The sequence below is a fragment of the Chelonia mydas genome, chromosome 3 (assembly GCF_015237465.2).
Source record: "Chelonia mydas isolate rCheMyd1 chromosome 3, rCheMyd1.pri.v2, whole genome shotgun sequence".
NCBI lineage: Eukaryota > Metazoa > Chordata > Testudines > Cheloniidae > Chelonia > Chelonia mydas.
The window spans coordinates 5,641,247-5,657,235 of NC_057851.1; the positions used below are offsets into that span (position 1 = coordinate 5,641,247).

Sequence of the window (15,989 nt, forward strand, 5' to 3'; positions counted from 1 at the left end):
ATTTTACCAAAAACTTCCCAGACTGACAAGGTGCGTGACTTCTGCTGGCCCTTCTTTTGCGAAACTGGCAGCCTGAAGCGTAGAAGAGATTACTTTACTTACAGCTGATGAGATTAATTTAATTAATAGAAGCCTGTGGTGTCACTTAAATGATATAGCCACGAGTTCCTCCAGAACTCCAAGAGGCTGTTACCTCTCCAGCAGAATAGGACCATCGAGCCTGCAGGCTCTTCTTTGCATAAGATGCAGAAAAGAAGCTGTGAGTGCAATTTTAAGTCAGGACGAGTTGCCTGTCGATTGCAAATATAAAAACTAACGTGCTGCAGATTTCCCAGCAGGCTGGAAAGTGCTGAAGTATAGTGCTCCCCTAGTGCTTCCCTTGATAGGGCAACTCTGCAGATCCAAATTCCATTCCATTCCTGTTGCTACAGTTAAACTTACAACAGAATTTTCATTATCAACCCTACTTTCAGGCGTTTACAGTTTAACCCTACAAGCTCCCTCCAGCCTGAAACGAAAGTAGATGAAGTCTGAGGTTGGGAGCAAGGCCTTTTCCTTTATAAAATTTGGAATAAAGCAGAAACCTCGCTCAGACACATGGGAAAGAAGGTGGGCTGTTTATTAAGTTAGTGGTTCCCATGTGCTTTTTTGCTGTCCAAAACGGCCATACTAACTTGGAAGGGTCGTTCTCATCTTAGCTGGAGCCTTAATAATCCCTCCTATTTTATAGCAACAACCTCACCACCTCCCATGCCAACCACCATTCTCTCAGCCACGCAGGACTCAATGGGACTTGTGCTCCAGGGGTTAAATCCTGCACCCCCTGCAGTCAGGAGTGTTACCATTGATTTCAGTGAGTGGAGCATCAGACCCCATGTGAGGTAGTTCACTGCTGCACAAGTCAATCCCCCTCACTCTCAGTGCTCTGGCAGTAGTGCCATCTCCTTTAATCTCTTCCTTTCCTTTAAAGATTGTTGGTTAATTGACTTGGAAAACCAGCCTCTCTTGATTCATAGATACTAAGGTCAGAAGGGACCATTATGATCATCTAGTCTGACCTCCCGCACAACGCAGGCCACAGAATCTCACCCACCCACTCCTGCAAAAAACCTCTCACCTATGTCTGAGGTACTGAAGTCCTCAAATCGTGGTTTAAAGACTTCAAGGAGCAGAGAATCCTCCAGCAAGTGACCCGTGCCCCATGCTACAGAGGAAGGCGAAAAACCTCCAGGGCCTCTTCCAATCTGCCCTGGAGGAAAATTCCTTCCCAACCCCAAATGTGGCCATCAGCTAAACCCTGAGCATATGGGCAAGATTCACCAGCCAGATACTACAGAAAATTCTTTCCTGGGTAACTCAGATCCCACCCCATCTAACATCCCATCCCATTGGGCCTATTTACCATGAATATTAAAGATCAATTAATTACCAAAATCATGTTATCCCATCATACCATCTCCTCCATAAACTTATCGAGTTTAATCTCAAAGCCAGGTAGATCTTTTGCCCCCACTGCTTCCCTTGGAAGGCTATTCCAAAACTTCACTCCTCTGATGGTTAGAAACCTTCGTCTAATTTCAAGTCTAAACTTCCCGGTGGCCAGTTTATATCCATTTGTTCTTGTGTCCACATTGGTACTGAGCTTAAATAATTCCTCTCCCTCTCCGGTATTTATCCCTCTGATATATTTAGAGAGAGCAATCATATCTCCCCTCAACCTTCTTTTAGTTAGGCTAAACAAGCCAAGCTCCTTGAGTCTTCTTTCATAAGACAAGTTTTCCATTCCTCGGATCATCCTAGTAGCCCTTCTCTGTACCTGTTCCAGTTTGAATTCATCCTTCTTAAACATGGGAGACCAGAAATGCACACAGTATTCCAGGTGAGGTCTCACCAGTGCCTTGTATAACGGTACTAAAACTTCCTTATCCCTACTGGAAATACCTCTCCTGATGCATCCCAAGACCGCATTAGCTTTTTTCACAGCCATATCACATTGGCTGTTCATAGTCATCCTATGATCAACCAATACTCCAAGGTCCTTCTCCTCCTCCATTACTTCTAATTGATGCGTCCCCAGCTTATAACTAGAATTCTTGTTATTAATCCCTAAATGCATAACCTTACACTTCTCACTATTAAATTTCACCCTATTACTATTACTCCAGTTTACAAGGTCATCCAGATCCTCCTGTAGGATATCCCGGTCCTTCTCTAAGTTGGCAATACCTCTCAGCTTTGTATCATCCGCAAACTTTATTAGCATGCTCCCACTTTTTGTGCTGAGGTCAGTAATAAAAAGATTAAATAAAACTGGTCCCAGAACCGATCCCTGAGGAACTCCACTGGTAACCTCCCTCCAGCCTGACAGTTCACCTTTCAGTAGGACCCGTTGTAGTCTCCCGTTTAACCAATTCCTTATCCACCTTTCAATGTTCATATTGATCCCCATCTTTTCCAATTTAACTAATTCCCCATGTGGCACGGTATCAAACGCCTTACTGAAATCTAGGTAAATTAGATCCACTGCGTTTCCTTTGTGTAAAAAATCTGTTACTTTCTCAAAGAAGGAGATCAGGTTGCTTTGGCACGATCTACCTTTTGTAAAACCATGTTGTATTTTGTCCCATTTACCATTGACTTCAATGTCCTTAACTACCTTCTCCTTCAAAATTTTTTCCAAGACCTTGCATACTACAGATGTCAAACTAACAGGCCTATAATTGCCCGGATCACATTTTTTCCCTTTCTTAAAAATAGGAACTATGTTAGCAATTCTCCAATCATACGGTACAACTCCTGAGTTTACAGATTCATTAAAAATTCTTGCTAATGAGCTTGCAATTTCGGATGCCAATTCCTTTAATATTCTTGGATGAAGATTATCTAGGCCCCCCGATTTAGTCCCATTAAGCTGTTTGAGTTTCGCTTCTACCTCAGATATGGTAATATCTACCTCCATATATCCTCATTTCCATTTGTCATGCTACCATTATCCCTAAGATCCACGAATGGAAAAAGAATAAAATCAGCAAGCACAAGTATCTGAGAATTGTGGTATAAAGCTAAGTGGCAACCTCATGCAATAGTGGAGATGGCAGAGCACCCTGCTACTTATTATATATGTCACAGAAAGGCACAGTCTGGAGTAAGGCAGCTTTGCAAAGCAAAAAAAGATCTCCTTTAGAGAAGCGACTCAAGACAAGACTATTGTCTAGGAAGGAACACACATTGCCATGCAGGGTCAGACCAATAGCTCTAGTTCAGGGCCCTGTCTCCCAGGCTTGTAATTTTATCATGAGTCTCACAATACAGTATTTAGAATCTTTCACAAAGTCTCGGCTCCTGGAAGCAGCGGATTCCATGAGATGCTCAGCTTTCTTCTTCTTCTTTTAAAGTAAGATTCTACTCCCTCTGGTTGTGCAGGAAAGTCTGGAAATATGATCCAAGTGCAATTTAAAGGCTCAGAAACCAGAAGGCAAATGAAAAGAAGATAAAATTTAGTATTTTTAAAACCTCATAATTTTTAAGCCAATCTCATGATTTTGGGAGACCGACTTCATGATTTTTTTTTTAATGCATGGGATTGGCAATACTGCCTGACAGGTGCCAGTGTCAACTGCTGCAGAGGAAGGCACAAAAACCCAGTAAATAGGGCAATTATTGGATAACCTCCCCCCAGGGAATGTTTTTTCTTCACTCCCTTTAGTTAGTGTTTGGTTCATGCCTCGAAGCAGGAGGGTTGGGTTTTTTTTTGTTTGTTTTTTGTTTTTGTTTTTTACTATTAACCATTTTAACTCCTGTTAGAATCCATATAAATATCTAATCCTTTTTTGAATCCCATTGAACTTCTTGTTCTTTGTGATATCATGTAGCAAGTAGTTCCACAGGCCATCAAGTGTGTGGCTCAATGTTTTGGTCATCCAAGGCTTGTAGCATCCTTATAGGCTAGTTACAAAATGAGAATAAGGACTGAAGCTGATGCACTGTCCTTTAATGAGTCCCAGGATTATAAAACTCTCCCAACTCCAGTGTCAGGTTCGTAGACTAGTCACAAGCACAACAACTAAAATGAAGGTCGGATTCAAGATCTAGGTGGTGTTTTATTTTTAGTGACAGAGCATAAAAATAAACTGAAACCTCACCGAAATGGTTTGGGTAGCTGAAGAAATTTGGACACTGGACTCTCTCCTTGGATGCTGTGGAGTCCAAGAGTTGCAATCTGCTAACAAGTAGGCATTTTAGGGTTTTAAAACCCCTCTTCATTAACTCTTTGGAGAGGCTCATTCTGGTCATTATAAAAACCTGGCAGTCCTGTCATCTTTGGGAAGATGCACAGAGAAGAAAAGTCACTTGCTAGGATAGGAATATTAGGTCGATTCCAAAGGCTATGGGGAGCCCTACAAACACATTCAGATTGCGAGTCCCTGAAATCCCTCAGCCCAGCTCAGCTCTTTGCTCAGTCCCGGGCCGAGTGCACTGTTAGCAAACAGCAAATAAAGTAAGTCAGGAGAATCCTTTCTTAGTTACAGAAGGGGCTTAATTATGCCCTTAGTCGCCCAGTGTTTCCACCCCCCTTAAAAAATGTTGCAACTACCTTTCTAAATTGTTTATCAAAGGAACTGGCAGCTCCATGCCTGGGAACTGCAGGAAAACAAGCTGAATCCTCTAAACCAGGGCAGGCCTGGTCTTTTCGTATGGAAGGAATCTTCCATGCACTGTGCTGCTAAACAATGCTGCTCTGGAGCCAGAATGGATGGAGACCGTGCTGATAACTTAATCGCTGCCCACAATACTGGAGTGCCTGGATGCGTCTGCGGTAACGATCAGCAGCAGTGAAACAGCTGAAGTTCCTATGAAGGGCCTTGTTATCAAGCTGTTGAGGCCAGGGGTCTGTTTACCACGAATATAAATGCTAACTATCTGTTTGTACATACAAACTGCTCAGTAAGCTCCAATCATGCACACATGGCCAGTCTTCACACATAGCACCCATAACTGCATCCACAAAGTAGTCCCACGCGTGCATGTACAGACCTCAGGTTTCTGAAAAGCACACACCCCATTAGACTCCAGAGCTGACAACCAACTGTTACTAAAGGGGGCAAATCATGCCTCTCAGAGCTATTGTTTCAGACGTGTGTACGCAGGCTAGGGTGGGTAACACTGCAGTCATTTGGAAGACAACTAGGGCCAAACGCTTTTTTTTTTTTAACCAATAGCATGAATTATACAACACAGAGTGGCCTGGCAGAGATATGCAGATAAGTGTGGCAGCTCAATCTCACCCCTGAACTGCTGGTCTCAGGGCAAGAAAACAAAGGAAAACAAAGTTTTCACTGTGGGGTGCGATCCTGGGTCCTGCTAACCCATAGATATAGAGTGCCTGTCTGTACACCAGCTTTTAACTGAGTTTGTAACAGTGAGCGTCACAGTTGACTCTAAACATGGTTGGTTGCTCACATGCAAAAAAGTTATTACTCTACTAGTAACTGTGGTAGCTAAGAGTGTTGTCCCATCAGCAGACGAATCTGGCACACAGCTCTCTTCTTGTAACCAGGTTGTTGCAACCTGGGCTCTATGCTTTTATTTTCCCAGAAGGCCTGATATTAACACAATCAGGCAGTGCAATGGGGTTGATAAGCAAACTCTGCTGGGCGGTGAGATAGCCTGTCGTCATAACCAGGTCAAAGGAGTATCAGGCTGCGTGTGAAATATAACAGGGCCAGAATGCCAGAAAAACGAGCAGCTGTGCATTTCAGTTGCTTCTATTTGTGCGTAGCCTGCATAACTTTCAACATGACTGTAGCAAGATGTTTCCCTTTCTGCAGATATTACAGTGGTAAGTGCTATACAAAACCCTAGGGAGGGGCAGACTGCACCCTCCAACTCTCTAACATTCCTGGACAAAGTAGCTAGTTGCACAAAGCTGTACGATGTTCAGTCACCAGCTAAAAGCTCCATTGTTCTTTCCAAAACAGATATATTTTAATCTGTGTCTTCCCTGGTCTAGAGGCAATTTATGTTAATCTAGACAGCTGAGCCTGAATGGAAGGAGAAATATCTAATGTATCTAAGGTGTGAGCGATACCAGTAGGAATGTTTTATAGTAAGGTGGAAAGAGTTAGATTCCCACTTGCTGATGGGATAACTGACTGAGGCTCCCAAATGAATGGAGCTCTTAACCTTATTAAGAGGCTTATTGTGTATTTGCCATTTGAGGCTTTCAGAGCATTCTGTGTTATTCATGCAATATCTTCCCAACTCAGCAGCCCTGTTTGACACAGTCAGTAAGCAGGCTAACAGGCTTGCTCTTAATGTCAGACTCTCTATACTCTTTGTTTAAAAAGGATTAAGCAGTCTTATCCATGTTACCATCTCCCCTGGCTTTCAAAAATAAGAAATCTCTTCTATTCATAGCCACTTGTAATGAATATTTATACTCTCAAAACTCTATCACTGGGATCTGTCACTGGATTATTCAATTTAATAATACTTTTAGGATAACTAAAGGGCCCTTATAATTGCTAATCTCAGCCAACAAGTAGGCAACAGATTGAAAATTCCCCAGTACATAAGCCCTGAATAGGCTTACAGATGCTGGATACGAAGAGTTTTTCCCCTCGGCAATGCAGAAATGTCCTACAAATGGCTTCTCTCCTCTCAGCGTTTGAAGAATCAATGCATCATGTTCCATCGTATTGTGATAAACCTCCATTAAGCTTTCTTTTCTCTCCCATCATTGCTGCTCCTCAGAGCGTGTGCATGAGCAACAAGAAGTTTCAAACTGGCTCCCTGAGGGTCTACATATAGGCATCTAACTGCTCACATGATCATTTAGGAGTCTAATTACAGTTAGGGGTCATTTAGATATCTACTTTTAACACCCCAACTGGCAAGTTAGTCTTGGAACCAGTCATGCCACTACCAGTGTTTGTGAAGCAGCAAAACCCGAGACCACGCACTGGGCTATAGCTCCATGAATCGAAGGAGAACTGCTAAGGGGTGTGTGTGTGTCTGTCTGTCTCTCTCATAGGCCTCACACCACTATGTGCTAAAAGAGATTCTCCTTTAACTTAACTGGTGTTAAATGCTAGCCCTAGATAAACAGCATGGACTCTAAAGGGCAAACCCACCTGGCCCTGCGACTCTAGCTTTACCTCCTCTGCGGCAGGGGGCTTGGTCAGCGGGGCCGGAGTCGTATTGCACGGATCCATCTGCTCCGTTTTCTCCACTTTCACCTTCACGTCGTCCAGACTCAGGGCCGGGACCGCGGCAAGGTCCTTCTCATCCTTGTCTAACAGGTAGCGTAGGAGCTGATGGTCCTTGGACTCCTTTTTCTTCAAGGCCTCTGGCTCCAGTTTGATTTCAGGGGTCCCCGGGATCTGACTCTGAGAGGTAGGGGTGGCGGCAGCATTTGGCGCAGTATCCTTCTTGTCGTGCTCCATGGACAGAGTGGTGATGTCAGAGGGGCTGCCCTCCTGCAAGAGACGGTGTAAGATCTTGTGCCGCTCTGTGAGGGAGCTATGGGAAGAGGGACACGCATTGCCTGGAGGGTTCCCAGAGGCACCTGTGCAGGATAAGGGATCTTTGCAGCTAGTGTCTGCATCAGCATGCCGCAGCTGTTGTTCTGCCGTTGTGGCCAGGAGCTGAACCAGCTTGTGGCTGGTAGCTTGGGAGCACTTGGTGTCTCCCTCCGCGAGTCTGTCACTGGCATGTAGCAGGCCTGAGTCCAGTGGCTTGCCATCGCTCGAGCCGCTGTCAGACTGAATCATCTCGCTCAGGATGGAGGTAATCTCCTTGCTGTCTTTTGGCTCCGTTTTCACAGGCTGCATGCTGAGCCGGCCAGGCGAGTTCTGGGAGCTCGGCTGCCTCAGAATGGGAGGTGGTGTGGAGTAGCCCATGGGGGTGCTGGGGCCTTCATTAAGCCCCTGCATAGAGTTTATCGGGGCACTGGGGAAAGGCCTGTTGCTGCTGCCACCGCTGCTGCAGCCACTGCTTGCCATGCCCACAGGGGAGTGCATGGTAGGCATGGTAGGAGAGAAAGGATTGCTTGGCATTCTGGGCCTTGGTACCAATCCTGGGCTAACCCGATGCCTAGGAGACATGAACTGTGCTGGGGTAATCCCTGGACTATTCATGGGGGAGCTATTGAGGTTTAAAAGGTGGTTATTGTTCTGGGGACCAGATTGTCCCTGGCTTAAGGCAACATTGGCTCCGATCTGATTCCCAGGTGAACACCCAAAGCTCGTCTGGCCGGTGCTGGAATTGCTGCTATGGAGGCCAGAGCCTGGCTGCTGATTTACACTGGTCGCCAACATGCCGCTGTTGGATGGAGGGATGGCAGACGAGAGAGCCATGCCTTGCCCTGGGGAGATGCTGGGGTTCAGCGCAGGGCTGACACGGGGAAGGGGCATTCCAGAGTTAGTGTTCTCTTGAGGAGAGAGCATGTGGTGATCCCTGGAAGAAAGAAAAAAAGACAGAGGGGCTGGGTGGTGGGGAGACACAACTCAGAAGACGACTCAACTCAATCTGTAGTACAGCTCAACTAAACCTTTCCAGCGTCTTTGGGATTAAGCTATCACATAGACCCATCAGGCCTGGTAAGTCTGACAGCTGCAGCTTGTAAGATATGATATTTTCACACACTATCCTAGCCCCACCACTACCCTAGGGTCCCAGGAGGACAGAGCATATTTCAGTAGCGTTTGTGGATGGAGCAGCTACATTGCTCTCTGTAGGTATTTAGTGGATTGTGCAGCACTGTGGCAACTGAAGAGCTACAAATCTATCTCAGAAGGGAAGGTCTACTTTGGGCTGTGTATTCTCGCATTGGTAGGAAGCGGAGAGTGCTAAGAGAATACAATTCTTTGCCCTCCTCCATTTGGCTGCGTTTCTTTAACGCACAGTAAGTTCCCCCATCTTTCCTGTTCTATAACAACCTCTTCCTCCTGAACGAGTTTGAGTGCAAGTTCTCTAGGGCGGGGCAGGGCATGAGCCTTCGCCATGTTGGTAAAGTGCCGTGTGAATTCATGGTGCTGCAAAAGCATCAGATACAACTGCGAAGCCACAGAAATAGCCAAACTTTAGTGAACTTTTGCTACCTTGGCTTTCAAACATATGGACTAAGATCCCCCAACGCAGCACCTAGCTGTGGGATTGCAGACCCAAAACCAGCGTGAGAGGATCACCCCAGCCGCCACTGGCATAGAACCAGCACTGTGACTCCTCAGACGCCACCATCCCCGCAGCTGACACTGATCTCTGACCGCACTTACAGGCTCCTAGACACCGTTGGCAGCTGGTCTAGCTTACAGCAACCTCCAGACTGCTCCTACTCCTGAGCTGTGCTGTGCACTCCTCAGCTACAGCTGAGGATCCAGGACAAGTTGCGAGCTAGCAGCGATTTCACCCCAAGTTCTTGGGACTCACCTGTCAATGATATGGATGCCCATGATGAAAGGCTGCATTTCTGGGCTTTGAGGATAGCAGAGCTTACACTTGGTGTGGGCGCTAAGTACCGTCCCGTCGCTCAGCGTGAATCTGTATGATGGACTGAAGGCCGTGCCACGCGTCATCACTGGAGTGGGGGGGGGAAACAAACCAGACGTGATCCATCCATCTGCTTAGCAATTCAGACAGGGCTCACAAAACCTTTGAGAAGGGATGTGGGGGGTGCAGGATGGTGGTGAAGGTAGTAGGGGATTGACTTCCACCATCCATCTGTGTGCACGCAAGGATAGCAACACGGAGTTTGCAACCACCTTTGCACCTTCCCCTTCTCCCCGCCGGCCCAATTGCGCTCTGTGTATTTTAGCCAGTCCCCAAAGATCCCACCATTAGTGTGCAAACAATGCTAGTCAAAAATAATCCTCAAGTGAAGTTATGGCAATCCAGGTAGTCTCTCTCCTCTGTTCTTCACTGCCTTATCATGCTCACATCACCATTTTCAGCTGCACTAACCCAGTGTATTGCAGCTAGGGTGACCAGATAGCAAGTGTGAAAAATCAGGACAGGTGGCAGGGGAATAATCATAGGACTGGAAGGGACCTCGAGAGGTCATCTAGTCCAGTCCCCTGCACTCATGGCAGGACTCAGTATTATCTAGGCCATCCTATAGGTCATAGGCACCTATATAAGACAAAGCCCAGAATATTGGGACTGTCCCTATAAAACTGGGAGATCTGGTCCCCACAGTTGCAGCGGGTGTTTCAGGAAGATCTGAAGGGTGGTGTGATGCAAGTTAACGTCTCAATGCTGCTTGTTGTGGGCAGGGACATGGGGCACAATGTGAGCCAGGAATGTCTGCGCTGTAATTGATTGCCTTATCAATGTACTCCTATTTAAATCAATTAAGCACCGTCCTTGAACATACAGTGCGATAGCAGCAGAAAGGGCAATTATTCAATCACCAGTGTACAGTACATACTCAGTGTACCCTGATGAATCCAAGCCAGGTATTGAGAGCTGCAACAGGATACTAACCACGGCAGCACTGGCAGAATTAAATCTTTCTCGATGCTCAGCCAATCTCCCTATGCGACATTCTGTCTTCCTGATTTCCTTTGTTAGTGTCCTCACCAACAGTGCATCAAGCGTCCATGACAAACCCCCAGAGGGAACAATATCCTAAATCACTACCATGATCAGAGGAAAACCCTGCTAAAAAAAACTACTGAAAAGGAGGAGAGCCTGAAGATCAGTCATGGGACTTTGACGCTGGGGCTGATGTATGCATGGAGTGTGGGAGGAAAAAAATCACCCTCTGGTTTCAGTGCAGTGACCACAGTCGGTCTTTGGAAGTTTGACTCATTTCTTTATTTGCAGAAGGATGTGAACAAACCTCTAGCCTGGCATGACACACATGAGTTTTGGGCCAATCATATCCCCTAAGCAAGTTACTGTAGCAGTGCTGGGATCTGAATGGTAGTTTGTTGAATGCTGTGAGATCCACAGCCAGCCTCTCCAGTTGCAGGAGCCATTTCTGTGCTACTGAGCCTTTTCTGCTACTTCATTGGCACTTTATTATCCGTGCAGAATTCCCTTTTTCCAGAAAGCACTTATCCAGCAACAAGGGTTATGCATCAGCTTCTGATTGAAGCCACCCCAGCTCAATATGCAAGGCAAAGTACAGCAAAGAGAGAAGTCTGTTACCTTCTTGAAATAGCTGTTTGGCATAAGATGGCTCTCTGCCCTGAGGCTGGAAGAAAGCATAGATGCACTTCCGCACTAAATCCTCCCAGCCAGTCCTGCCTGCGGCTCTTAGGGAACTGGTGTCAATGGAGATAATTTTACCTGGGTGGAATAAAATTCACATTATTCAGATACAGAAGCAGTGCAGAAGAAGTCACGTATACAGCTCTCACTCTTATCCTCCCGGTGTGGCAAGTGTATACAGGTACACACAGAGCTAGAGGCGCGCACGCACTTTGTTTTGAAATGAGCTTTCACAACTAAAATTAGAAGCTATACTCGAAGCATGTACAGTGGGCTGAGCCTTGCCGAGGTTATACTGGCATAAAATTGGAGTAACATAGTAGGGAGGCCCCAAAAGATCATTAATAAGGACATTTGCATGTTACCCTCATCAGAAAGACCTCTCTCTAGTCTAAATTCAGCATCACAAAATCCAGATGCATCCAACTTGACATCAGCCAGGCAATCAGCGATAATACTAGGGATGTCCTTACACAGATCAGAAAAATGAAATATACGCCCAAGGAGTTATCTACCTATTGAGGATACTGAAATCCAGGCAGCTTTACTAAATGACTGACTGACTGAGGACATGAAGAGAACAATAAGAGAGGAACATACACACACTGCAACTTGTCTCATTCATGAATACCTAGGGGACGCACCAGAAATAGAGCATTTCTCATCTGTTCACCAGTTTTGTATTGAAACTTCACTACCCTCTTCAAAACTGTGTAATATACAAGTATCCATTTTAATTAAGGGGGAAGTACGGCTGGCTAGCTTCAAGCCAGCCATCCTTGCAGACTGTTTTAGTTTAGCACCCTGTGGCATTATCTTACTGGCTGGATGAAATTTTGGGACAATGCTACATCTGCAAGAACTACATCATCTTACAGTTCTAGCGGAACAAAGATGCAGTTAGCCTGGAAGCATTTTGATTGCAAAGATGGCTCCTTACCCAGAACAATGCTTAGCATCTCCCAGCATAAAACTCCCCCGAGCTCACTGAGAACAGTACCTGTAGTATCTTGCTTGGTCATGAAAGATTCTGAACTGGTGACAGCTGCAGGTCGAGGTAATCTCCGTGCAATACATATCAGACAAGATTGGAAATCTGCCGTAACAGAACAGGGTGGGGAGAGTGGGAAAGTGAGAGTCCAGTGTTATAGAAACCACTTGCAATTCAATGTTTTAATTAAAATAGCATTGTTGTACTCGACAGCCACATCCACTCTGGATGCCTTTACCCGGCCTGTCACCTAGGCCTTCAAAACAACAGCGCTCTCTATAAGCTGTATGATGTTTGCTGGAGAGGAAAGAACTCCATTGTTTGGAGGAACTAACTGTAAGGCCTTTCAGAAGTACCACACAATAATAGTCAGCACTGAAAGCCAACAACTGTTGGCTCCAGGGAAAGTATCTGGTCATAAAATACTGTAATTTATTCCTTCCAATCATGATCTCCTGTGTAAACCGCAATGGATTAATTCAGTTAATGCACTGGAAAATAATGGCTGGTACACAGAAATGAGGGTTAAGGTTTTTTGCAAGAAGACTTCTTTCCTCTATCATTTGGAGATCAGTGGTGGATACGCACCACGGCCCTGATCCTGCAATCGGATCTGTACAGGGTGACCCTTATGACCGTCAGGAGCCTGGGCAGAGGTGCACCCCTACAGATCTGACTGGGGCCTGAAACTCACTGGCAATGCAGCGCTACAACAATTGTCAAACACTCCTGGCACCCCTGGAGGCATCAGATAAAAGTGACAGAAATTAGAGCTAGAGAAGTCCTGTTAGGGCAGGGGTAATCAATTATTTTTTGTCAAGGTCCAAATTTCTTGGTCAAGGTATAGTCAAGGTCCAGACTCCAGAGAAAGTAAGACAAAAATAACAACAATTATGATAACAAGAAGTAAATAAAAAGATTTTTCGGTCTGTTCAAAAGCGTCTGGCAGTCTGGATTTGACCTGTGGTCCACCTACTGACTGCCCCTGTATTAGGGCATCAAGTCCACCCGCTGGGGATCAGGGCAGGACTGTGCTGTGCTGTGCAGTCCAGTCTTACCCATCTCAAGGATTGGGGCTCCCACTGTTATTCTGCAGTGACAGAGCTCCCTGTTAAGCAGCTTTTCATACTAATCAATTTATCTTTCCCTTTCCTTAATTTCTACCTAACATGCTCCATTGTGAGTTCTCCTGATGCACGGAAGGGCAGCCTGTCTCCATCTCTGCTTATGGAGAGAGGGTAAAGGCTTGCTGACTGGACAGCATCAATCCAGACAACAGGAAATGGATAATGTAAGAGCTGGAGATTGTGCTCTCACTGTTGGTGCAATTCACCCTTGGGCAAAGGGCTGGCATGAGACCTGTGCTCCCCACTTCAGTCCCACTCACCATGGTGCACAGGCCTCACTCTGGCTCTGCATGGGACGGGAGGGGGAGGTCACCCTGTGGCAGCGTAAAGCAGCCTTGCAAAATTTTGGATTTGCCCATTTTTCAGCAGGCGAGTTAAATTTCACTAACACTTTCCATTCCCCTCCAGGTTATGGAGGGCAAGTAGATCTTGTGCCGGTGACTTCTCTTCAAGACTGACACAGGCTTAGAGCCTCATATCAGCCAGCTCTTCCCACACATTTCACCCCAGGAGTTTGACCAACACAGCACTGCAAACCCCTGGGGCTCAGCACAGTGGTCAGAAAGGACTTAAAGGCTCCAAATGTAGTTTAAGCTGGAATAAAAAACAGAGGAGGGAGGAGAACCAATGACCAACATCAAACTCCTCTAAATGTGTTTCCACTTGCCCCGTCTGCATTTCCCAGGCTGTGCCAGGCCTGTGCTGGGGAGGAGAAACCCTTGGAAGGCCCTCTGGGGAGAAGGCCTTGTGTGACTGCCCCTGGACCTGATCCTGTGCCATCTGCACTGCAAGCCCCGTCCCAAATGCAACAGCAAACGTGGCAGGCTGAAAGTAAACTCTCCGAGGCTGCTCTCAGCAAGAACTACAATCTCCTGGAAGGAAGTCCTGCATAAGGACAGTAGAGGGCAGTTCGTCCTCTCTTCCCACTCCAGCCTCCTTCCCTTCCCCAAGACGCAGTACAAAGCAATCAAGCAGGGTCTGAAATAAATGATCCTCTATCCTACCTTCTCCTTCCTCTTTGATCGATTTGGGCTGGGACACGGTGAAGCACTGCATCACCTCATAGCGCTGGCGAGCCTCCTGGTTCTCCGCACCCAGCTCATCAGGGGGGCGGATCAGCATCCGGCAGCTGAAGGTATGGCTGCTGCGTCTGGTTGCTTCCTGAGGCCAAGGAACTCCATTTACTGTGGCGAGGGAGAGGGGAAAAGAGAGAATCACAGACTGTGATCACAAGTGAACATTTCAAACAGCAGGCGTTAAGGATCAGAGTTCTCTGCCTGACCCTCTCCATGTCATCATCAGCATTTGCTAGGCAGCCAGAGTAAGAGTGCCTGGAAGAGTTTATAACTGAAACAGACAAAGGTTGGAGGGGGAACAGAGTCACAGAGTGGTGAAAGGATTTACCCGGAGTCACCCAGCAGGTCAGTGGCTACAAGCTGGGTCTCCTGGGTCCCAGTGCACCGCCCTACCCACTGGACCACACTACCCCTTTGACAGTGGTGTGATAACACTTTGCACTTCTACAGCCTAACAAGTCCAAGGAATTCCAGGGTTGATGAATTACACCCCACAACACCATTGTGTGGTAGGTACTACAGGTATTGTTATTTCTGTGTAACAGAGGGGGAAACTGAGGCATAGAGAGGTGCTTTGATTTGCCCAGCTACACAGTGAGTCGGTGGCTGTGCCAAGAATAGAACTCAGTTCTCTTGACTCCCCATCCAGTGCATCAGCCAGAAGAACTTTCTTCCCCTCCCCTCAGCCACAGACGCAGGTGATAAATCGCTCATGAGTCAGCATGTTCCAGGACATTTCACCCGACAGGCCTGTCCCTCCGAAGATCATTCAGGTCCCCAGCACTGGCAGCTCCCTAGACCACACTTCCATCAACTTCACTGCCACACAGAGGCTATATGTAGCCATGATCTCCTCCCTTTCAAGGAGGATTCTGAAGGCAAGTGGTCTGGCTCCCTGCAGAACAGCCGCTGGCTGAACACAACCACTGCTGTTGAACTAGGCTCTTCAAGCTCTATGAAATCAGAGTCTACTACACTGCAAGGGCAAGATATAGCCTCCCCCAGTAGAGGATGCATCTGATTTTAAAGTGATACTACTGTGTAGGTGGCGAGTACAGAAAATGCACACACTCACATTATGACGAGATTGAGGTCTGCCCCTACATAAATGCACAGAGGGTGGAGGTGCAAGGAGAAAAGCGGGATTACACAGAATTACTGGTCACACTGATGGCATTGTGAATAAATTCTCCACCCCCAGATTTGCTCCAGCATGAAATTACCTTCTTCAAAGATCAAGAACGGTACCTCAGCTAAAACCACCAGACTGCAAGGCAAAGGGAAAACCCTTACCCCAGGCTAAGGAGCCAGAGTAGCCACAGTGAAGCTACATAACACCAATCCAACAAGCCCTTCCCTGCACAAAATGCTACAATCAGTAATGCTAAGCTAAACTTACACTAAATGAGAAAATTAACTATTGACAGCCCAAGTAAGACGGTGGCTTAACAGTGCTAACAGGACTCTACACAATTACCTATAGCGAAGTAGCACCTGCTGAGCACAAAAGCCAGATTTTCAAAAACATTTGTCATCTATGATCAGGGCCAGACGGTTAGAAGAGTTCAGTGCCCAAAACAA

General features: G+C 46.4%; 1 protein-coding gene across 25 annotated transcripts in view; it reads right to left on the reverse strand.

Annotated features, from left to right (window-relative positions):
• Positions 1-15,989, reverse strand: part of NCOA1 (nuclear receptor coactivator 1) — a 353,482-nt gene that overhangs the window by 61,646 nt on the left and 275,847 nt on the right. For 23 of the 25 annotated variants that reach the window (XM_037893795.2, XM_037893802.2, XM_037893801.2 and 20 more), the window contains 5 exons: positions 14,337-14,516; positions 12,215-12,310; positions 11,152-11,292; positions 9,430-9,577; positions 7,134-8,457 (listed from right to left, as the gene is read on the reverse strand). In XM_037893795.2, the coding sequence (XP_037749723.1) occupies positions 7,134-8,457; positions 9,430-9,577; positions 11,152-11,292; positions 12,215-12,310; positions 14,337-14,516 (1,889 nt within the window). The remainder of the gene's footprint in view (positions 1-7,133; positions 8,458-9,429; positions 9,578-11,151; positions 11,293-12,214; positions 12,311-14,336; positions 14,517-15,989) is intronic. The other 2 variants (XM_037893807.2, XM_043542067.1) reach the window with 1 other exon arrangement.